The sequence below is a fragment of the Capra hircus genome, chromosome 10 (assembly GCF_001704415.2).
Source record: "Capra hircus breed San Clemente chromosome 10, ASM170441v1, whole genome shotgun sequence".
NCBI classification, from domain to species: Eukaryota; Metazoa; Chordata; class Mammalia; order Artiodactyla; family Bovidae; genus Capra; species Capra hircus.
In genome coordinates this window covers 75,408,208-75,426,205 of record NC_030817.1, presented here as the reverse complement: position 1 = coordinate 75,426,205, position 17,998 = coordinate 75,408,208, and the positions used below count along the sequence as shown (strand labels likewise).

General features: G+C 37.8%; 2 protein-coding genes across 2 annotated transcripts; both read left to right on the top strand.

The window, feature by feature from the left end:
• On the top strand, positions 815-1,756 carry LOC102183877 (olfactory receptor 4K14-like). The gene has a single exon (XM_005685580.3). The coding sequence runs from the start codon at positions 818-820 to the stop codon at positions 1,754-1,756; it is 939 nt and encodes a 312-aa protein (XP_005685637.2). The 5' UTR covers positions 815-817.
• Positions 13,598-15,261, top strand: LOC108636862 (olfactory receptor 4F4-like). Its single transcript, XM_018053772.1, has 2 exons — positions 13,598-13,621; positions 14,341-15,261. The coding sequence occupies exons 1-2, from the start codon at positions 13,598-13,600 to the stop codon at positions 15,259-15,261; spliced, it is 945 nt and encodes a 314-aa protein (XP_017909261.1).

Here is a 17,998-nt window from a genome sequence, read left to right as displayed (position 1 = left end):
GAACGTTCATTCAGGTGTCATCAAAACAGAACCTGCATCTGAGTTAAACTCCCTTTCTCACATAAGTCTCCAGATATTTTTTTCTAATAGATTTAGTTAACTAAATGAATTCTATTGACTTGTGATCTTAAATAATGATAAATTATGTGCTTGATTTTGCATGTGAATTATCATGCCTGGTATTTATTATATGGCTTTTTTCCTAAAGATTGTTCCAATATATAATGTAGAAAATAAGGTAAAATTTTAATTAAATGATGTCTTATAGAAGACACTCAAAGGGGGCTTAAAGAAATCAGTGTGCATAATAGAGAGAAACTGTAATTTTGTGCCATGGCTTTTGTTCTGGACTTCAGGATCTATTCACCATCATCTTCTTAAGTAGACTACTCAAATCATAATTATTACAGTGTAACAGTTGTTGGTCCTGCACTCAGATTCTTTTCACTGGGGAAGTAGACTGAAACTAGTTTCTCAGTGACACTACAATCTTTTCTCAGCATTTCATTTTTCTATCCACCTTCCTCACTTGTTCTTTGTGGGAATATCCTCTTAATTAATCATTTATAAGGAATCTATCTTGGAAAGCAGATTTTAGGCATTTACTTCTATTTTGGTCATCATACTATGAGTTTTCCCAATATTTGTCTTCCCAATTAAATTTTCACTTTCAGATATAGATATTAATTTTCAATGAATTTAAACTTCATTGAGATAGAATTCCAACCAATTTCTAAAGATTAAGTATCCTTTCCCATCCCACTAACCGAAAAATCTGTCTTTTCTCCTGGTTATTTTAGAGCACACACTGAATTAAATGGATGCAGGAAATCTGTCTGTAGTGTCAGAATTTGTGCTTCTGGGACTTTGTCACTCATGGACTATGCAGGTCTTACTCTTACTGATGTTTTTTATGCTTTACCTGATCATTGTATTTGGAAACATTGCCATCATAATCTTAATCATCACTGACCCCCATCTGCATTCTCCCATGTACTTCTTATTGGCCAACCTTTCTTTTGTTGATATGTGGCTTTGCTCAGTGACCACTCCTAAGATGATTACAGACTTTGTCAGAGAGAACAAAACTATTTCCTTTAGCGGCTGCATGTGTCAGGTCCTGTTTGTGCATTTTTTTGGAGGGGGTGAGATGGTGCTATTGGTGGTAATGGCCTATGACCGCTATGTGGCCATCTGCAAGCCACTCCACTATTCAACCATAATGAACCTGCAAAAGTGCGTTGGGCTTGTGGCAACTTCCTGGACCATTGGCTTTGCACATGCCATGAGTCAAATGGCTGTGATTGTGCAATTGCCTTTCTGTGGCCCAAGGGAAATTGACAGCTTTTTCTGTGATATACCACTGGTAATCAAACTTGCCTGCATAGACTCTTATAACTTGGGAATATTAATGAATGCTGACAGTGGTGTTCCAGCCATGACCTGCTTTATAGTTTTGTTAATATCCTACACATATATTCTTCTTACTGTTCGCCAAAGCTCTAAAGCTGGTACATCTAGGGCACTCTCTACCTGCACTGCCCACATCACAGTGGTGGTGCTCTTCTTTGGGCCCTGCATCTTCATCTATGTGTGGCCACTCAGCATCACCTGGGTGGACAAATTTCTTGCTGTGTTTTACTCTGTTATTACACCTCTTCTAAATCCAGCCATTTATACCCTGAGAAATAAAGAGATAAAAACTGCGATAAAGAGATTCAGAAGCTACTACATATATCCCAAGGGAAATATTTAATGCCCAGAAACCTCACTGAAAACACTTTAAATTGACAATACTGACCTTATAAAAGAGGTTGAAAATTCTAGGCATTCAATTTATATCTTATATTTTATGCATGAGAAACACTGGGCTGGAAGAAGCACAAGCTGTAATTAAGATTGCTGGGAGAAATATCAATAACCTCAGATATGCAGATGACACCACCCTTATGGCAGAAAGTGAAGAGGAACTAAAAAGCCTCTTAATGAAAGTGAAAGTGGAGAGTGAAAAAGTTGGCTTAAAGCTCAACATTCAGAAAATGAAGATCATGGCATCTGGTCCCATAACTTCATGGCAAATAGATGGGGAAACAGTGGAAACAGTGTCACACTTCATTTTTTTGGGCTCCAAAATCACTGCAGATGGTGATTGTAGCCATGAAATTAAAAGATGCTTACTCCTTGGAAGAAAAGTTATGACCAACCTAGATAGCATATTCAAAAGCAGAGACATTACTTTGCCAACAAAGGTCCATCTAGTCAAGGCTATGGTTTTTCTTGTGGTCATGTATGGTTGTGAGAGTTGGACTGTGAAGAAGGCTGAGCACCGAAGAATTGATGCTTTTGAACTGTGTTGTTGGAGAAGCCTCTTGAGAGTCCCTTGGACTGCAAGGAGATCCAACCAGTCCATTCTAAAGGAGATCAGTCCTGGGTGTTCATTGGAAGGAATGATGCTAAAGCTGAAACTCCAGCACTTTGGCCATCTCATGGGAAGAGTTGACTTATTGGAAAAGACTCTGATGCTGGGAGGGATTAGGGGCAGGAAGAAAAGGGGACTACAGAGGATGAGACAGCTGGATGGCATCACCGACTCGATGGATGTGAGTTTGGGTGAACTCCGGGAGTTGGTGATGGACAGGGAGGCCTGGCATGCTGCAATTCATGAGGTCTCAAAGAGTCGGACATGACTGAGCGACTGAAGTGAACGGAACTGAACTGAACTGAAGTACATGTTATGATCCGTGAATTCCATGACCCCACAAATCCACTTCTATAACCATTGTTGCTAATTGCTTTGCTATAGAATAAACCTGATCAAATGCAGTGTTTAGCAATAAATGATTTCTGACCATGGTTATTTTGTACTAAATTCCATTTAGCAAGCACTGGAGGTGGCTGGAAAAATAGGTTAGCATGCATAGAATTTATTAGTCTACTACTAAAGTTTCTTCTATAATGGATACCCTTTGGTAAGAATACACAAGACACAGATTTTTCATAATCTGTGCCCATTCTGAGAGATAATTACCACCAATTCTCCCCCAAGAATCCTTTGCCACCAGTCTTCCAATTTTATTAACTTTAAGTTCTGACCATGTAACCAAACCATTAATAACTTTTCATGAATCAGTATATATGCATGCTTCTAGCCAAACAAAGTGGACAACCAAATACACTGCTTGCATTTCTTTCAAATGGGAGAATTTCTTATTAGTGTTTTTCAGGACCATAATCAGAATCCTGACAATGTGCATGCTAAGTTGCTTCAGTCGTGTTCAACTTTTTGCAGTCCCATGGAGTGTAACCCACCAGGCTCCTCTGTCCATGGGATTCTCCAGGCAAGAATACTGGCATGGGTTACCATGCCCTTCTCCAGGGGCTCTTCCAAACCCAGGGATTGAACCCAAATCTCTTATATCTCCTGAATTGGCAGGTGGGTTATTTGCCACTAGCACCACCTGGGAAGCCCAAATACTAACCACAACTAAGTTATATTCAACCACAATATTTCAATAAATTGGGACTTTAAAGCTGTAGCCTTTTTCTCCTAGTTGCTACCAACATATCATGCAAAACCGTCTGTATGTTCAGGCCCAAATTTTAAATTTTCATTCTACTCATTATAAGGAATTCCTGTGTTAACTATAGGTGTACGTTGAGGGCAAAGGAAGGCAACTGGACAGCAGTAGTTGTTGAATGAATTGAGTCATAAATTAATGTAACTTCTCTATGCCTGTGGCCCTGCCTAAACCTAATCTCTTATGTATGATTTCCACTTGAAAATAAAATACTCTTTTTGCATCTCAATTTAAAGCCTTGTATAGTAAGATAGCATCCACTTCATGATGGTGTTGAGGAAGATCATCACAAAGACGTAATCACCATTTGGACTGATAAGCTGGACCCAGTCAACTGGAGGCTTTTTATCCCCTCCTCTGTCCTTCCAGTATGTGTATTCCACTTGTTTGGCTCAGACGGTAAAGTATCTGCCTGCAATGCAGGACAACTCGTTTCAATCTCTGGGTGGGGAAAATCACTGGAGAAAGGGAATGCCTTCCCACTCCAGTATTCTTGACTGGAGAATTTCATGGACAGAGGAGCCTGGCAGGTTATAGTCCATAGGATCACAAAGAGTCAGGCACGACTGAGCAACTATCACTTCAAGTTCCTAGTGAAATATAGTCCAGACCCAAAAGGTTCCCTATAAATCAAGAAACAGTCAAGGTACATGAAGCAGTTCAAGCAACTTGGAATGAAATACTAACTTCTCTTTGGAAACGCTGGCACCTGTAGTGGTTCAGCAAATGTTTGTTGAATTGAAAACAGAAATGAAGAGTCAGAGGAAAGAGGGAGTGGGAGATTTGTTGTAATGTCGCAGAGGTGCTCTGCCTTACCCATATAAGGAAAACAGCTGATAATTTTAGCAGGCTAGTCACTTATATTATACCGGCCCATATAATCTGATCTCTCAAAAAAAAGGAGCTCAGAAAACAGTATTTTCTCTATAATTGAGCCCTTTTAAGAAATGTTTCCCTCTTTGATCTCTGTGGTTAGTACTCCTTAGAACCGCTGCAGGACTAACAACAGTTTTTTGGTGACCCCTTGCAACTGGCAAAGGTTAATTTTGGATTTATGCTGTATCTGCTTCTGTAACTTTACCTCTCATCTTGCCACTTTTGTAAGCATGAATAATGGACTGCCTTGAGGAGATAACCTGAGCTGCTTGCCTGTGACAGACCATAAGGAAGTGAAACCAACACATTCCGCTGCCTGAGGCTTGGCATTCTGGGGGATGTTTGCAAGGACTGAATAGTATTTACTTTGTCTCCTCATCTCCCCACCGCATCTCTGATCCATAAAAGAACCTCGCAGCCAGGCCCTGACAAAATGATTATTTTGAGGTGCCAGCACCATCTTCTCAGTCAGCCGGCTAGCTCCTGATAAAGTCTCTTGTTGATCCCAACACCTTGTCTCTCAGTCATTGACTTACCCTGTGAAGAGCAGAGCAAGCCTGGACCCTTGATGATTCAGTGGACTGAGTCCCCTGGCCATTTATTATGAGATCTCTACTTTGAATTCTCATGACATTAAGAGAAGAAAAAAATATTGGAACTTTGGTTTAAAAAGTAAATGGAGAACAAAGGAATCTATGTCTAATAAAATACGGCAGCAAACTATCTTCAAGGAAAACCACTATCTCCTGACATTTTAATGCCTATTGATAAATATCGTTTAGACCAATACCAGTGGAAAAGGAATGTGAAGCTCACTCAGTCGTGTCCGACTCTTTGCGACCCCATGGACTGTAGCCTACCATGCTCCTCCGTCCGTGGGATTCTCCAGGCAAGAATACTGGAATGGGTTGCCATTTCCTTCTCCAGGAGATCTTCCCAACCCAGAGATCAAACCCGGGTCTCCCACATTATAGGCAGACGCAATACCTATTAACAAACACATTAGTAAAAATTAATTAGAATTCCATTGGAAGCATATCCATGGAGTTTCCTTGAAAACACTAAACCTGCTTTTTACCTCATAGAGATACTAATATTAAATGATATGGAAATTTAATACGTTGGCAAAAGTTAATATGCTGAAGTCAGATCCAATATTCAAACACAATAATTTCCTGATTCCAACGTCCATGGGTTTAATTCCTATGCTACATGTTCTCTTTTTTAGATCATTGCAGAACACATAAGTAAGAGTTCATGGGTCTACTTAGCTCTATGCTTAGCTGAGTATTTTTGCCTATATTATCTCATATATTATTTCTAATAAAATGGTGAGATGGAAACCCAATATTCTTCCATATCAGATGAAGAAATAAGATTGTGACAGGTCAGTTATAAACGAAAAGGTAATGGAATTTGTGTGCTTTGGTATAAGCCCTGTGATTTTTTTTCTATACATTAACTAAATTCAGACATACTGAATATCTCTAACTCTTTAATGCTATTCAAAACATCCACGTGCACATACAGAAGACCAAACGTCACCATTCTTATCTTCTTTAACACCATTATTTTGTTGTTTAGTTGCTAAGTCATGCTTGACTCTTTGCAATCCCATGGACTAGTAGCCCTCCAGGCTCCCCTGTCCATGGGATTTCTCAGGCAAGAGTACTCTAGTAGGCTGCCATTTTCTTCTCCAAGGGGGGTCTTCCTGACTCAGGGACTGAACTCCCTGGTCTCGTGCATTGGCAGGCAGTTTCTTCACCGCTGAGCCACCAGGGAGCTCCATTTTAATACATTGTCCCCAGAATTGGATTTCTGTTAGTTAAACTGCTATGATCTCATTTTATAATCAGTTCAGTTCAGTTCCGTCACTCAGTCGTGTCCGACTCTTTGTGACCCCATGAATCGCAGCACGCCAGGCCTCCCTGTCCATCACCATCTCCGGGAGTTCACTCAGACTCATGTCCATCAAATCCGTGATGCCATCCAGCCATCTCATCCTGGATCGTCCCCTTCTCCTCCTGCCCCCAATCCCTTCCATCATCAGAGTCTTTTCCAATGAGTCAAATCTTCGCATGAGGTGTCCAAAGTACTGGAGCTTCAGCTTTAGCCTCTTTCCCTCCAAAGAAATCCCAGGGCTGATCTCCTTCAGAATGGACTGGTTGGTTTAGACTAATTTCTACATAACATCTAGCTTGGAGAGAAATGAGCAAAAATTTAGTGTGTGAACTGCAGCATTCTCTTTTACATAACAATTATACATTTACCTAAAAAAGGGAAAGGTACACATAAGCCAAGTATGATTTTGAAAAAAATAAGGTAAAACAAAGTCGATAACTAAAGTCTTTGTTCATAATGGAAAATGATATTTTCTCATTTATCTTTTTCGTATTAAATTTTATGCTATTTTATCATAGAGGTAAAATTCACATAATGTGATGTGAATCATTTGAAGAGTACAATCCAATGACATTTAGTACATTCATGGTACTGTTCAATCATCATTTCTTCACAATCATTGTCCACTAATAAGCCCCTGACACTTATTAGTCTGCTTCCTGTCTCTATGAGTTAACCTATTCTGCATATCATACACAAAAGGAATCAAAACAATTATGTTACCTTTAGTGTCTGGCTTCTTTCATGTAGCATAATGTTTTCAAGTTTAACCATATTGAAACGTGTATTAGTGCACTGTTCCTTTTTGTGGCTGAATGATATTCCTTGGTATGGATTACCATATTTGTTTATCCATTCATCAGCTGATGAACATTTGGATTGTCTCCACCCTTGGCCATTGTGAATAGTTCTATTCTAAACATTTGTGTACAAGTTGTTATTTCAATACCTGCTTTTATTTCTTTGGGATTAAATACTAGGAGCAAAATTGATGGGTTGTAGGATAATTGTATGTTTAATTTTTTAAGGAACTGCAACATAAGAAGGATACATTGTATTGACACTTACATGACATTTTTCCCATGATTACACCAGAATCATGGGCTCAAGGGAGGAACATCACAGATAAAGTCCTATTTTCATCACCTCCTATCAAGGGTCTATACCATCAACATGATTTATACTGCTAACGTTGCCCTCAATCATCTGATTGAAATCTTTGTCAGTTGCTTCACTGTAAAGTTTCTTTCCCTACTATCCACAATGCACTTTTTGAAAAAAAAAAAAAAAAGTCATTATACTCGGCCAATACTTAAGGAATAGGGAGCTAAGTTCCTCTTGTATAGGACAGCATAATTTTTCTGTTATTCTTATACATGGGTGATTTCTCTTCTACCTCATGTACTAATTTATTCAATCATTTATATCTGTATGAAATCATGGATTTTATTTTATACTTTGGATTATAATATAATACTAATTATAATCTATATATCATATATATATAATTATTCTAATCTAATATTGGGAGATTTTTTATTTGCCTCCTAAGTCCCTTTGATATATATCCACATCAAAGTTTGTGATTTTATGTGTGTTTGAGCACTTCCTTATATTCTAAGATTAAAGGATGCTCCAAGATTATTTTGCACCATTCTTCTTCATTCTTCCCTATTCCTACAATAGCCATTTCTCCAAAGATCCTTGGCTCCTGCTACTGGATAGTGGCATTAGAAGCAAATTTGCATTCATTGTTACTACAGTGTCATTCCTTTTAGGTCCTCACAGAAGATGCAGCAAATGTCTAAGTCCATATATCCAAAACTGCAACATCATAAAAAGTAATTTCACCATACTAAAATCTCCTATGCTTCAGCTATTCATCCGTCCCTGTAAATCTCTAAGAATCACCTTTATTTTCACTGTCTCCATAGTTTTGCATTTTCTAGTATGTCGTATATGGGGAATCATATAGTATGTAGATTTTTCAGATTGGCTTATTTCATGTAGCAAGATATTAAGGATTTTCTATATCTATTCATGACTTGATAGATTACATCCCTTTATTGTTGCATAGTATTCCATTATAAGGATGTATCACAGTTTGTCCATGAACAAAATTCCAGAAATATTGGTTATCTCTAGTTTTTGAAAATTATGAATAAGCTGCCAGAAACATTAACATTCAGGTTTTGTATGAACAGGTTTTTTTAACTCAATTTGGTAAATACCTAGGAGTACTACCACTTTATCAAATGGCAATAGGATCTTTAGCTTTATAAGGCACCACAAAGCTATCTTCCAAATGTATGTCTTTATTTAGAATTGTATTAACCAGGCTAGAGATTTCAATATATTATTATTTGGTTGGCTGCCCCATTTGATTTCTTTGCATAGGAGTATAAGAATAACAGTCTTACTACCTTGATTAACTGAATAGAATCTTGTCACCATCCTCCTCTACTGTTGTGTCACCTAAAAACTTGGTGAAGCTAAAACATGGGATTCATTTCTTCCCTAGAACACATAGATAGATTTACCAGGTAGATAAGACAGTGACTATTAAGTTTATATAAATTCTTGAAACCTGTCCAGAGTTCCCCATCACTCGGGAAGAGTGAAATGTCTGTTTATCAAAAGTTCTCTAACAATGAGAAGGAAAAGAAATGAACAAAAGTCATCCTGCAGATATGCTGCATTATAGCCACCTTTTCTTTATGAGTTTATGTGGAGCTGAGATGAAGTACTTTGACTCTGCCCCCTCCATATTCAAGAATATTTTAGTATAGTTGTCATATTTGTATGTTTGTGCTACCCTATGTTCAAGAATATTGGGCTTGAAGTAGTTTCCTGATTTACCTTGAGTTTCTATTCCTTAACTGTAGTCAACGATACTTTAATGCACAGATGTTCTAGGCTATATGTCAAGACAGAGGATCTTCCCATGCCTGATCATCAGCCAAGTTGATCAGTGGTGGGCTGACATCGTTAACAGTATCCGTATAGTTAATGTCAAGCCCAATAATCCCATCTTTGTACCTCATTATCTTTTCACATCTGCTTTCCAAACCACAAGCATCTGTTCCTAAAGTGTGAAGAAAACACTAAAAATGTGTTGTTACATAAATTTCTCTCTTAATTTCTCTAAAAGCAACCATTTACATTGACTGACAGATATTTAAGCATAAATTGATTTTAAATAAATTGGAATTTAAAACACCCTTACATGTACTATATAATCCACAAAGCAAAGAAGACTCCTCCATAACATATATGCTAACATATGCATATGTAATTGCATGGAATAACCACTAAGTATGGATAACTTTTTTTCTGGTGAAAAAAGTAACAGAGATGGGTGGAGACAGACTATCACATTTCTTTCTCAAGCTTCTAAAATGTTGGAATCTTGTCAATAATATTGAATTTATATAATAGTCCCTAAATGAAAAATAAATGTAGGCTTCCTTTATTGCCTTTTATCTTATAGAATATTAATAATATTTCCCTTTACTCAATGTTCAGTTCAGTTCAGTCGCTCAGTCGTGTCCAACTCTTTGCGACCCCATGAATCGCAGCATGCCAGACCTCCCTGTCCATCACCAACTCCCGGAGTTCACTCAGACTCATGTCCATTGAGTCAGTGATGCCATCCAGCCATCTCATCCTCTGTCGTCTCCTTCTCCTCCTGCCCCCAATCCTTCCCAGCATCAGAGTCTTTTCCAATGAGTCAACTCTTCACATGAGGTGGCCAAAGCACTGGAGTTTCAGCTTCAGCATCATTCCTTCCAAAGAAATCTCAGGGCTGATCTCCTTCAGAATGGACTGGTTGGATCTCTTTGCAGTCCAAGGGACTCTCAAGACTCTTCTCCAACACCATAGTTCAAAAGCTTCGGCACTCAGCCTTCTTCACAGTCCAACTCTCACCATCCATACATGACTACTGGAAAAACCATAGCCTTGACTAGACAGACCTTAGTTGGCAAAGTAATGTCTCTGCTTTTGAATATGCCATCTAGGTTGGTCATAACTTTTCTTCCAAGGAGTAAGTGTCTTTCAATTTCATGGCTGCAATCACCATCTGCAGTGTTTCCACTGTTTCTCCATCTATTTCCCATGAAGTGATGGGACCGGATGCCATGATCTTCGTTTTCTGAATGTTGAGCAATCTGCTTACCAATGCAGGAAATGCAGAAAAGACATGGTTCGATTCCTGGGTCAGGACGATGCTCTGGAGTAGGAAATGGCAACTCCCTCCAGTATTTTGCCTAGAAAATTTCATGGACAGAGGAACCTGGTGGGCTACAGACCATGAGGCCACAGAGTCAGACATGACTGAACAACTGTACATACACATTACTCAATGCTAAACCAAGATCATTGTTCAAATAATCAGAAATTTTTGATAGTTTATAATGTTTCTAATCTTCATTGAAACCCAACAAAGCCAGCAGTCAAGGCTGTTTCACCATGGACATAGGTGGTGAACAGCAGTGACTAGGTCATCTCCCTCTGCTGGTCATCCCCTGTCTACCCACCCAAGTCATCTGGAACTAGACATGACAACTTAGTTCTGGAATAATTTTTTTTTCTTTTTTTAAAACAGTAAGCAAAGAGATGTTTTAAAACTGTGCTTAACTTCCACCAGTAGAACTTTTATTATTGTCCCCACAGGTCTCTTTCTGATCTACACAAAAGGAACACTTTCCAGGTGAACTCTCAATTCAGAAAGACTCAGAATAAAGTGGTCCCAAAGGAACCTAGCTAGAGAGTCTCCTATCCCAGAGGCCACTTTCTACACTAAATGTATGTCTCACAGTCCCCCATGAATGCTGATCACAACAGAAAGCAGATTCTATTTTGATGAAGTAATAATTTTATTTCAGATTCTAGTTAAGAATATAAACAATGCTTTATTCTTGGGAAAAAAAGGTAATCAAGTATGGCGTCTCTCTGGTAAGGATATAGTCTATATGTTCTGTAAATATCTTAATTTCCCCCTTAGTTCCCTTCCTCTATCACATTTAAGAGGATGTTTCAATATCATATTTCCATACGTGCTAATTAGGATGGTTTGGAATTGCCGTATGCTCCTGCTGCTAAGTCGCTTCAGTCGTGTCTGACTCTGTGCGACCCCATAGACAGTAGCTCATCAGGCTCCACCGTCCCTGGGATTCTCCGGGCAAGAACACTGGAGTGGGTTGCCATTTCCTTCTCCAGTGCATGAAAGTGAAAAGTGAAAGTGAAGTCGCTCAGTCATGTCCGACTCTTAGCGACCCCATGGACTGCAACCTACCAGGCTCCTGCATCCATGGGATTTTCCGGGCAAGAGTACTGGAGTGGGGTGCCATTGCCTTCTCTGGGAATTGCTGTATGCCTTCCAATAATATCATGGATTTCTTCTCCCAGTTACATGCTGGGACTTCTAGACTCCCTTCAGCATCAAAAGGAATACCTTCTATACAGCCTTACAGCTCCCTTTTTGAGGATGCGTTCATGTCCTCATAGAGCCACAATCATTGGTGTCTACAGTTTCCCTGAATTAAGGGAAACTGTGTTCTAGACACAGGTGTGTAACTGTAATTAACAGAAATTTCTGAATATTGAGAAAAGTGATTGCTATTAATTTAGCTCAGGAAGGAAAATGACAAAGAACACAAAGAGAAATCTCTTAAAGTTTGTAACAGTCAATAGTTACCATGTAAATGGAATTACGCTCTTGAAACTGAACAGAAAGATGCGCAGAATGACAGCATAAATGAAGGACTAGCATCAGAGAGCACTGGGATTGCACTCTAGTCATGCTGTTTCTCAGCTCTGAGACTCTAACAGGTTACACTGATGGTCAAACTCAGAATAAGATGTCTTTCACGGGCTTATTGTGAAGATTACTTTTGATAATGTGGGTGAAAATTTCTAGCACAGGGGAGCTAGTCAGAGAGAGACAGGGAGATACAAAGAAACAGAGAGACTTAATTTATGTATGACCCTAAAAATAGCAGCTTAAAAAAATGAGAATTACCTCCTTTTCTTTTTTATTTTTAATTATCCTAACTTTTGATTCTTTTTTGTGAGTCTTGCTTTAATTCATTTGATTTTGCAACTGTACTCTTAAAAATCTTTAGATTTACTTCTCCCATGTAGTATTTGCTTGAAAATTAAATATAGTAGCTCAGCTGGTAAAGAATCCACCTGCAATGTGGGAGACCTGGGTTCAATACCTGGGTTGGGAAGTTCCCCTGGAGAAGAGAAAGGCTACCCACCTCAGTATTCTGGCCTGGAGAATTCCATGGACTGGAATGGCCCTTGGGGTCACAAAGAGTCAGACATGACTGAGTAACTTTCACTTTCATTTTTCATAATTAATTTAGCAGTGATATTTTATCTTTTGTAATTCAACTAAAATAATATTAACACCATTTACAGCAATTAGGTGAGAAAGTAAACATAACCTTTTTCTTCTTTAGTATAACCTCGAATGACTGCAATCAACTTTTTTTTCAGTGAAGTGCTCAAAAGTGATTACAGTTCACAGTAAGAAAGCATTCAATAAATTCCTGTTTACCCTATCAGAAAAAATTGAAAATCCCTTCTACATCTAGGGTTTTCTAATTCTGTTCTTATTTTCATCCCTAGTATAATAACTGTGTGGATTTACACAACAAACATATAATCAACAACAACTTCAATTATAGAAAACAGGGAGAGTAAACCAAGACTAAAGGAAAGCAAAACCAGAAGCAATGAGTGCCAAGAGCAGTAATGCAACTTCATAGAGTTTGAGAAACACGTATGTTCTTATCTCAATTACAGGCTATATAGCTTTGAATTTCATGAACAGAATACGTTTCTTCCTGATGCTTGTGATTTACTCCTTATGCACGCAACATGTACTCTTCCACACTATCGTTGATTAGCTTATCTGCTCTTATACATAATTAACTGTTTCTTGGTAAAAGCATTTTGTCATTTTATCAAAGCTAGTATTAATATCTCTTTTTTACTGGATCTATTCATTAAAATTATTATTACTCTTCAATAATGCATTAAATATTGTTTGAGTTTTTCAAATTTATGTATAATAAATGTCTTTTTACCACACAGCTTCAAAAGATATTAATAAAATGTCACTTTTTGTAGTATTTTTTAGATTCCACATATGAGTGATATCAAACAGTACTGGTCTTTCTCTGGTATTTCACTAACAGTAATACTTTATAGGTCCATCTATGTTTCTGTGGATGGCAGAATTTAAGTCATTTAATGTAAGTCAACTATACTTCAATTAACAAATGCAAATGTCATTTTTTTGAAACCATTATTTAACTCAGGTCTGCTGTATTGAATAGATCATCATTCTTGATTCACAGTATATTCTCCTAATTTTTCCATGTCCATTTTGAGTTTGTTTGCTTGTTTACATAATAATAAAACTATACCTATGAAACATTGCCCAGTCCAAGACCTAAACAGATGATAATAATGGACAATTGCTTATGTGTTCATCCTCACACAGAATCTTGGCTTTCCACAATTGAGGTTACATTTTGGGACATAGCTTTATGACTTATACAAGCTCCTGCAAAATATACTGTTATTTTTGTAGTGCTCTTCATCTTATAAAATTTATGCTGAGAGGATCTATTTGAGGCTTTTTATTTCTTTATTACTATATTTTACTAACACACACTCATGTCATTTTATATAGCTGTACTTTGTTAAGATTCTATCACTATGTTTATAGGCATTGCTGTAAATTTTCCTTGTATACAGATACAAGAGTTTACATTGAGCATACAAATGGGAGTGAAATTGCTGCACCATAGAATATATGTATATTGAGCATTAAAAGAGAAGTCCAATTGCTTTTTACAGTGATTATGTAAGTACACACTTTCATTAGTAGCGCATAAAAAACACACTTGATGCACAGACTGTTTATTTAGAAAATCGATTTTTACATCTTTTCTTCAGATAAATTTAGAAGACACTGAACAGAACGGAAGAAGTAAACCAGTCTGTGATATCTGAATTTATTTTGCTTGGGCTGTGTGACTCATGGGACCTCCAGGCCTTCCTCCTAGTGGTATTTTCTTCACTTTACTTGATCACCATTTTAGGCAATGTCTTCATTGTGCTCCTCGTTATTGCTGACCTTCACCTCCACTCGCCTATGTACTTCCTATTAGCTAATCTGTCATTCTCTGACTTATGCTTTTCCTCAGTAACCACCCCTAAATTGATCACAGACTTTCTGAAAGAAAATAAGACCATCTCCTTTAGAGGCTGCATGTGTCAGATGTTTTTTGGACATTTTTTTGGAGGGGGTGAGATGGTGTTCCTAGTGATGATGGCCTATGACCGTTATGTGGCCATCTGCAAGCCACTCCATTACTCCAGCATCATGAATACAAAAATGTGCATTCGACTAGTGATGACATCATGGATCATTGGCTTTGTGCATTCAATAAGCCAACTAGCTATAATTACACAACTGCCCTTCTGTGGGCCTAGAGAACTGGATAGCTTTTTCTGTGATATTCCATTGGTGATCAAGTTAGTCCGCATGGACACTTATATTCTAGAAGTGTTGACAAATGCTAACAGTGGGGTACTTGCAACCGTTTGCTTCATTCTGTTGCTGATCTCTTACTCTTATATTCTACTTACTGTCTGTCACCAATCAAAGGGTGGCACATCCAAGGCGCTCTCCACCTGCACTGCCCACATCACAGTGGTCATGTTATTCTTTGGGCCTTGCATCTTCATCTACCTATGTCCACTCAGCATCACTTGGGTGGACAAGTTCCTTGCTGTATTTTACGCAATCATCACACCACTACTAAATCCAGTCATTTATACTTTAAGAAACAAAGAGATTAGAAATGCCATTAAGCGGCTATGATGACTTAGATTTCTGTTGGTATTTCATCATTTCAAATTATCAGAATGTCTACTGTGAGCACACTAAATTAGCCACACCTGGTGGCTCAGACGGTAAAGCGTCTGCCTGCAATGAGGGAGACCCGGGTTCGATTCCTGGGTCAGGAAGAGTCCCTGGAGAAGGAATTGGCAATCCACCCCAGCACTCTTGCCTGGAAAATCCCATGGACGGAGGAGCCTGACAGGCTACACTCTATGGGATCACAAAGAGTCGGACACGATTGAGCAACTTCACTTTCACTTTCACTTTCACCCTGTTACTTAAGACTGGGAAGAGTTTCCCAATTCACATATGGAAATCATGTGTATCTGTTGATGAAAATTTTGTGTCAATTCTTTAGGAGTCTAGAATTGTTAAAATGAGTTCCTGTTTGGAAAATTTGGCCAGTCTTTAAAAGCATGATTTTGATTGTTCTCAAGAATGACTTGAAATTAGTAAGAATGTTAATATTTTATATTACTATTCTTACTATTACTTCAACACTGACCACTATATCAGTGTGGATAATAATTTTCTATTATCTTATGCATTTCTTTTAGCAGAACATTGCATATAGACCTTCTCTAATGTTTTCTTTAATGTTACTGCATTATATTGCTCTCTTTACTTTTACAAAACATTCTAATTATCTTCTATAGACGTATCTATAAAAGTAATCATTAAGCATTCCTAATCATATTCAGAAAGTTGAATCATAATCGTAATCTAGATAGAGCTTTGTTCCCTCAACATCATGTTTTATTTGTGAAACACCGTAAGTGTCTTTAAATGATGTGTATGAAATACAAAGATGGCTATATTAAAAACCTTTAGAGAGTTTGCTTTTTTCCTTCCAATTTATAAATACGTTAGTCAGTTCATCATATAGATAGGTAAAAAAAATTTAGTTTTGTAATAAACTATCCATTTAACTCACTGCAGTGTTCAAATAGCCTGTAAAAACAATGTTATACACAAAGTTTGCAAATTACTCATTACTACATATAACAAAACAAAACTTTTATTCAGAAATCTTCCTCAAAAAATTATACAAGTTTACATCCATTTATCTGAATCCATGGATGTAGATATATCTCAAATTTATATTACTTTTTAAAGATGACATGTATGCTAATCACTCCATCGTGTCCAACTCTGTGACCCCATGGACTGCAGCCTATCAGGCTCCTCTCTCCATGGAATTCTCTCGGAAAGAATATTGGAGTGGGTTGCCATTCCCTTCTTCAGGGCATCTTCCCGACCCAGGGATTGAAGGCAGGTCCCTTGCATTCCAGACAGATTCTTTACCATCTGAGCCTCCACGGAAGCAAAAGATGACATGGTTCTGTGTATTTTGTAACATTCCCAATAGAAAATCTCAGGAATAAACCCTTAAATAAAAGAATTGCTATTTTCATACGTGTATGTATTCTGACATTTTTTGTTCTTTTAATCTCTCTTTACTCAGTTTGGATAATATATATTGACTTGTCTTTGAATCCACTGAGCCTTTCTTCTGTCTGTTTTTAAATCAAGCCCCCTTAAATTCATAATTGCACATAGTTAATTTTATTTCAAAACATCCTTGATTCTTTCTTAGATTGTTTCTCTGAAATTTTTTTCAGTTTTTCAACTTCTTCACGTTGCTTTAAATTATATGAGTTATTGCTAAGTCACTTCAGTCATGTCCAACTCTGTGTGACCCCATAGATGGCAGCCCACCAGGCTCCCCCATCCCTGGGATCCTCCAGGCAAGAACACTGGAGTGGGTTGCCATTTCCTTCTCCAATGCATGAAAGTAAAAAATGAAACTGAAGTCGCTCAGTCATGTCCGACTTAGCGACCCCATGGACTGCAGCCTACCAGGCTCCTGCGTCCATGGGATTTTCCAGGCAAGAGTACTGCAGTGGGGTGCCATTGCCTTCTCTGTATACAAGTTATACTCTTTGCTAATGTCAACAACTGAGCCATCCATAGTCTACTTCTATTATTTTCCGCTTAATTATCAGTTACATATCCTTGCTACTTATATATCATATTTTTTTCTATTTTAAATACTGTGTATAAACGAATATTTAGCTCTGGCATGATATGTGTGTATTAGTCACCCAATCATGTCTGACCCTTTGCGATCCCATGGACTGAAGCCCACCAGGTTCCTCTGTCCACAAAATTCTCCACAAAAGGACACTGGAGTGGGTTGCCATTTCCTTCTTCGCAGGATCTTCTTCATCCAGGGATCGAACCCAGGTTTCCTGCACTGCAGGTGGAATCTTTTCCATCTGAGTCACTATTCCTCCACAAATTATCTACTCTCTCTTCTATGAGGAATAAAAGATTATGGTGTAATCACTTCAATCCAGTCAAGTACTAAAGCCTATTTGAATCTGGATTGTAAATTTTATAAAACTTAGTATACCCTCAGGTTTATTCCTGTTCCTTGTATATATCCCATCCACGTTTGGATGATGATTCTGCTAGATCTTTTTCTCCTCAGTCTGAAAGAATTCAGGTGATTCAGTTTTGCCCTTCAGAACTTTTATGCTTAAAACTTTAGACTTTAGTCTTCTTCCTTCTCTTGCTACTTTCAAAAAGTATGGAAAATTACCCAAAGAGAAATTTGCTTTACATTGTTCTTTTTAATTAATGTACCTAACAAGAATCCATTAAAAATACAAAAGCAATGAAATAATTGTGAACAGGAAAAATATAAAATGTA

What these genes read in the sequence shown, in the direction of transcription:
- LOC108636862 (XM_018053772.1), top strand. Translation starts at nt 13,598, where the DNA reads ATGGCAGAATTTAAGTCATTTAAT. An exon ending in CAGAATTTAAGTCATTTAAT is followed by an intron (nt 13,622 to 14,340) that starts GTAAGTCAACTA and finishes AGATAAATTTAG; the next exon opens with AAGACACTGAACAGAACGGA.
- LOC102183877 (XM_005685580.3), top strand. Translation starts at nt 818, where the DNA reads ATGGATGCAGGAAATCTGTCTGTAGTGTCAGAATTTGTGCTTCTGGGA.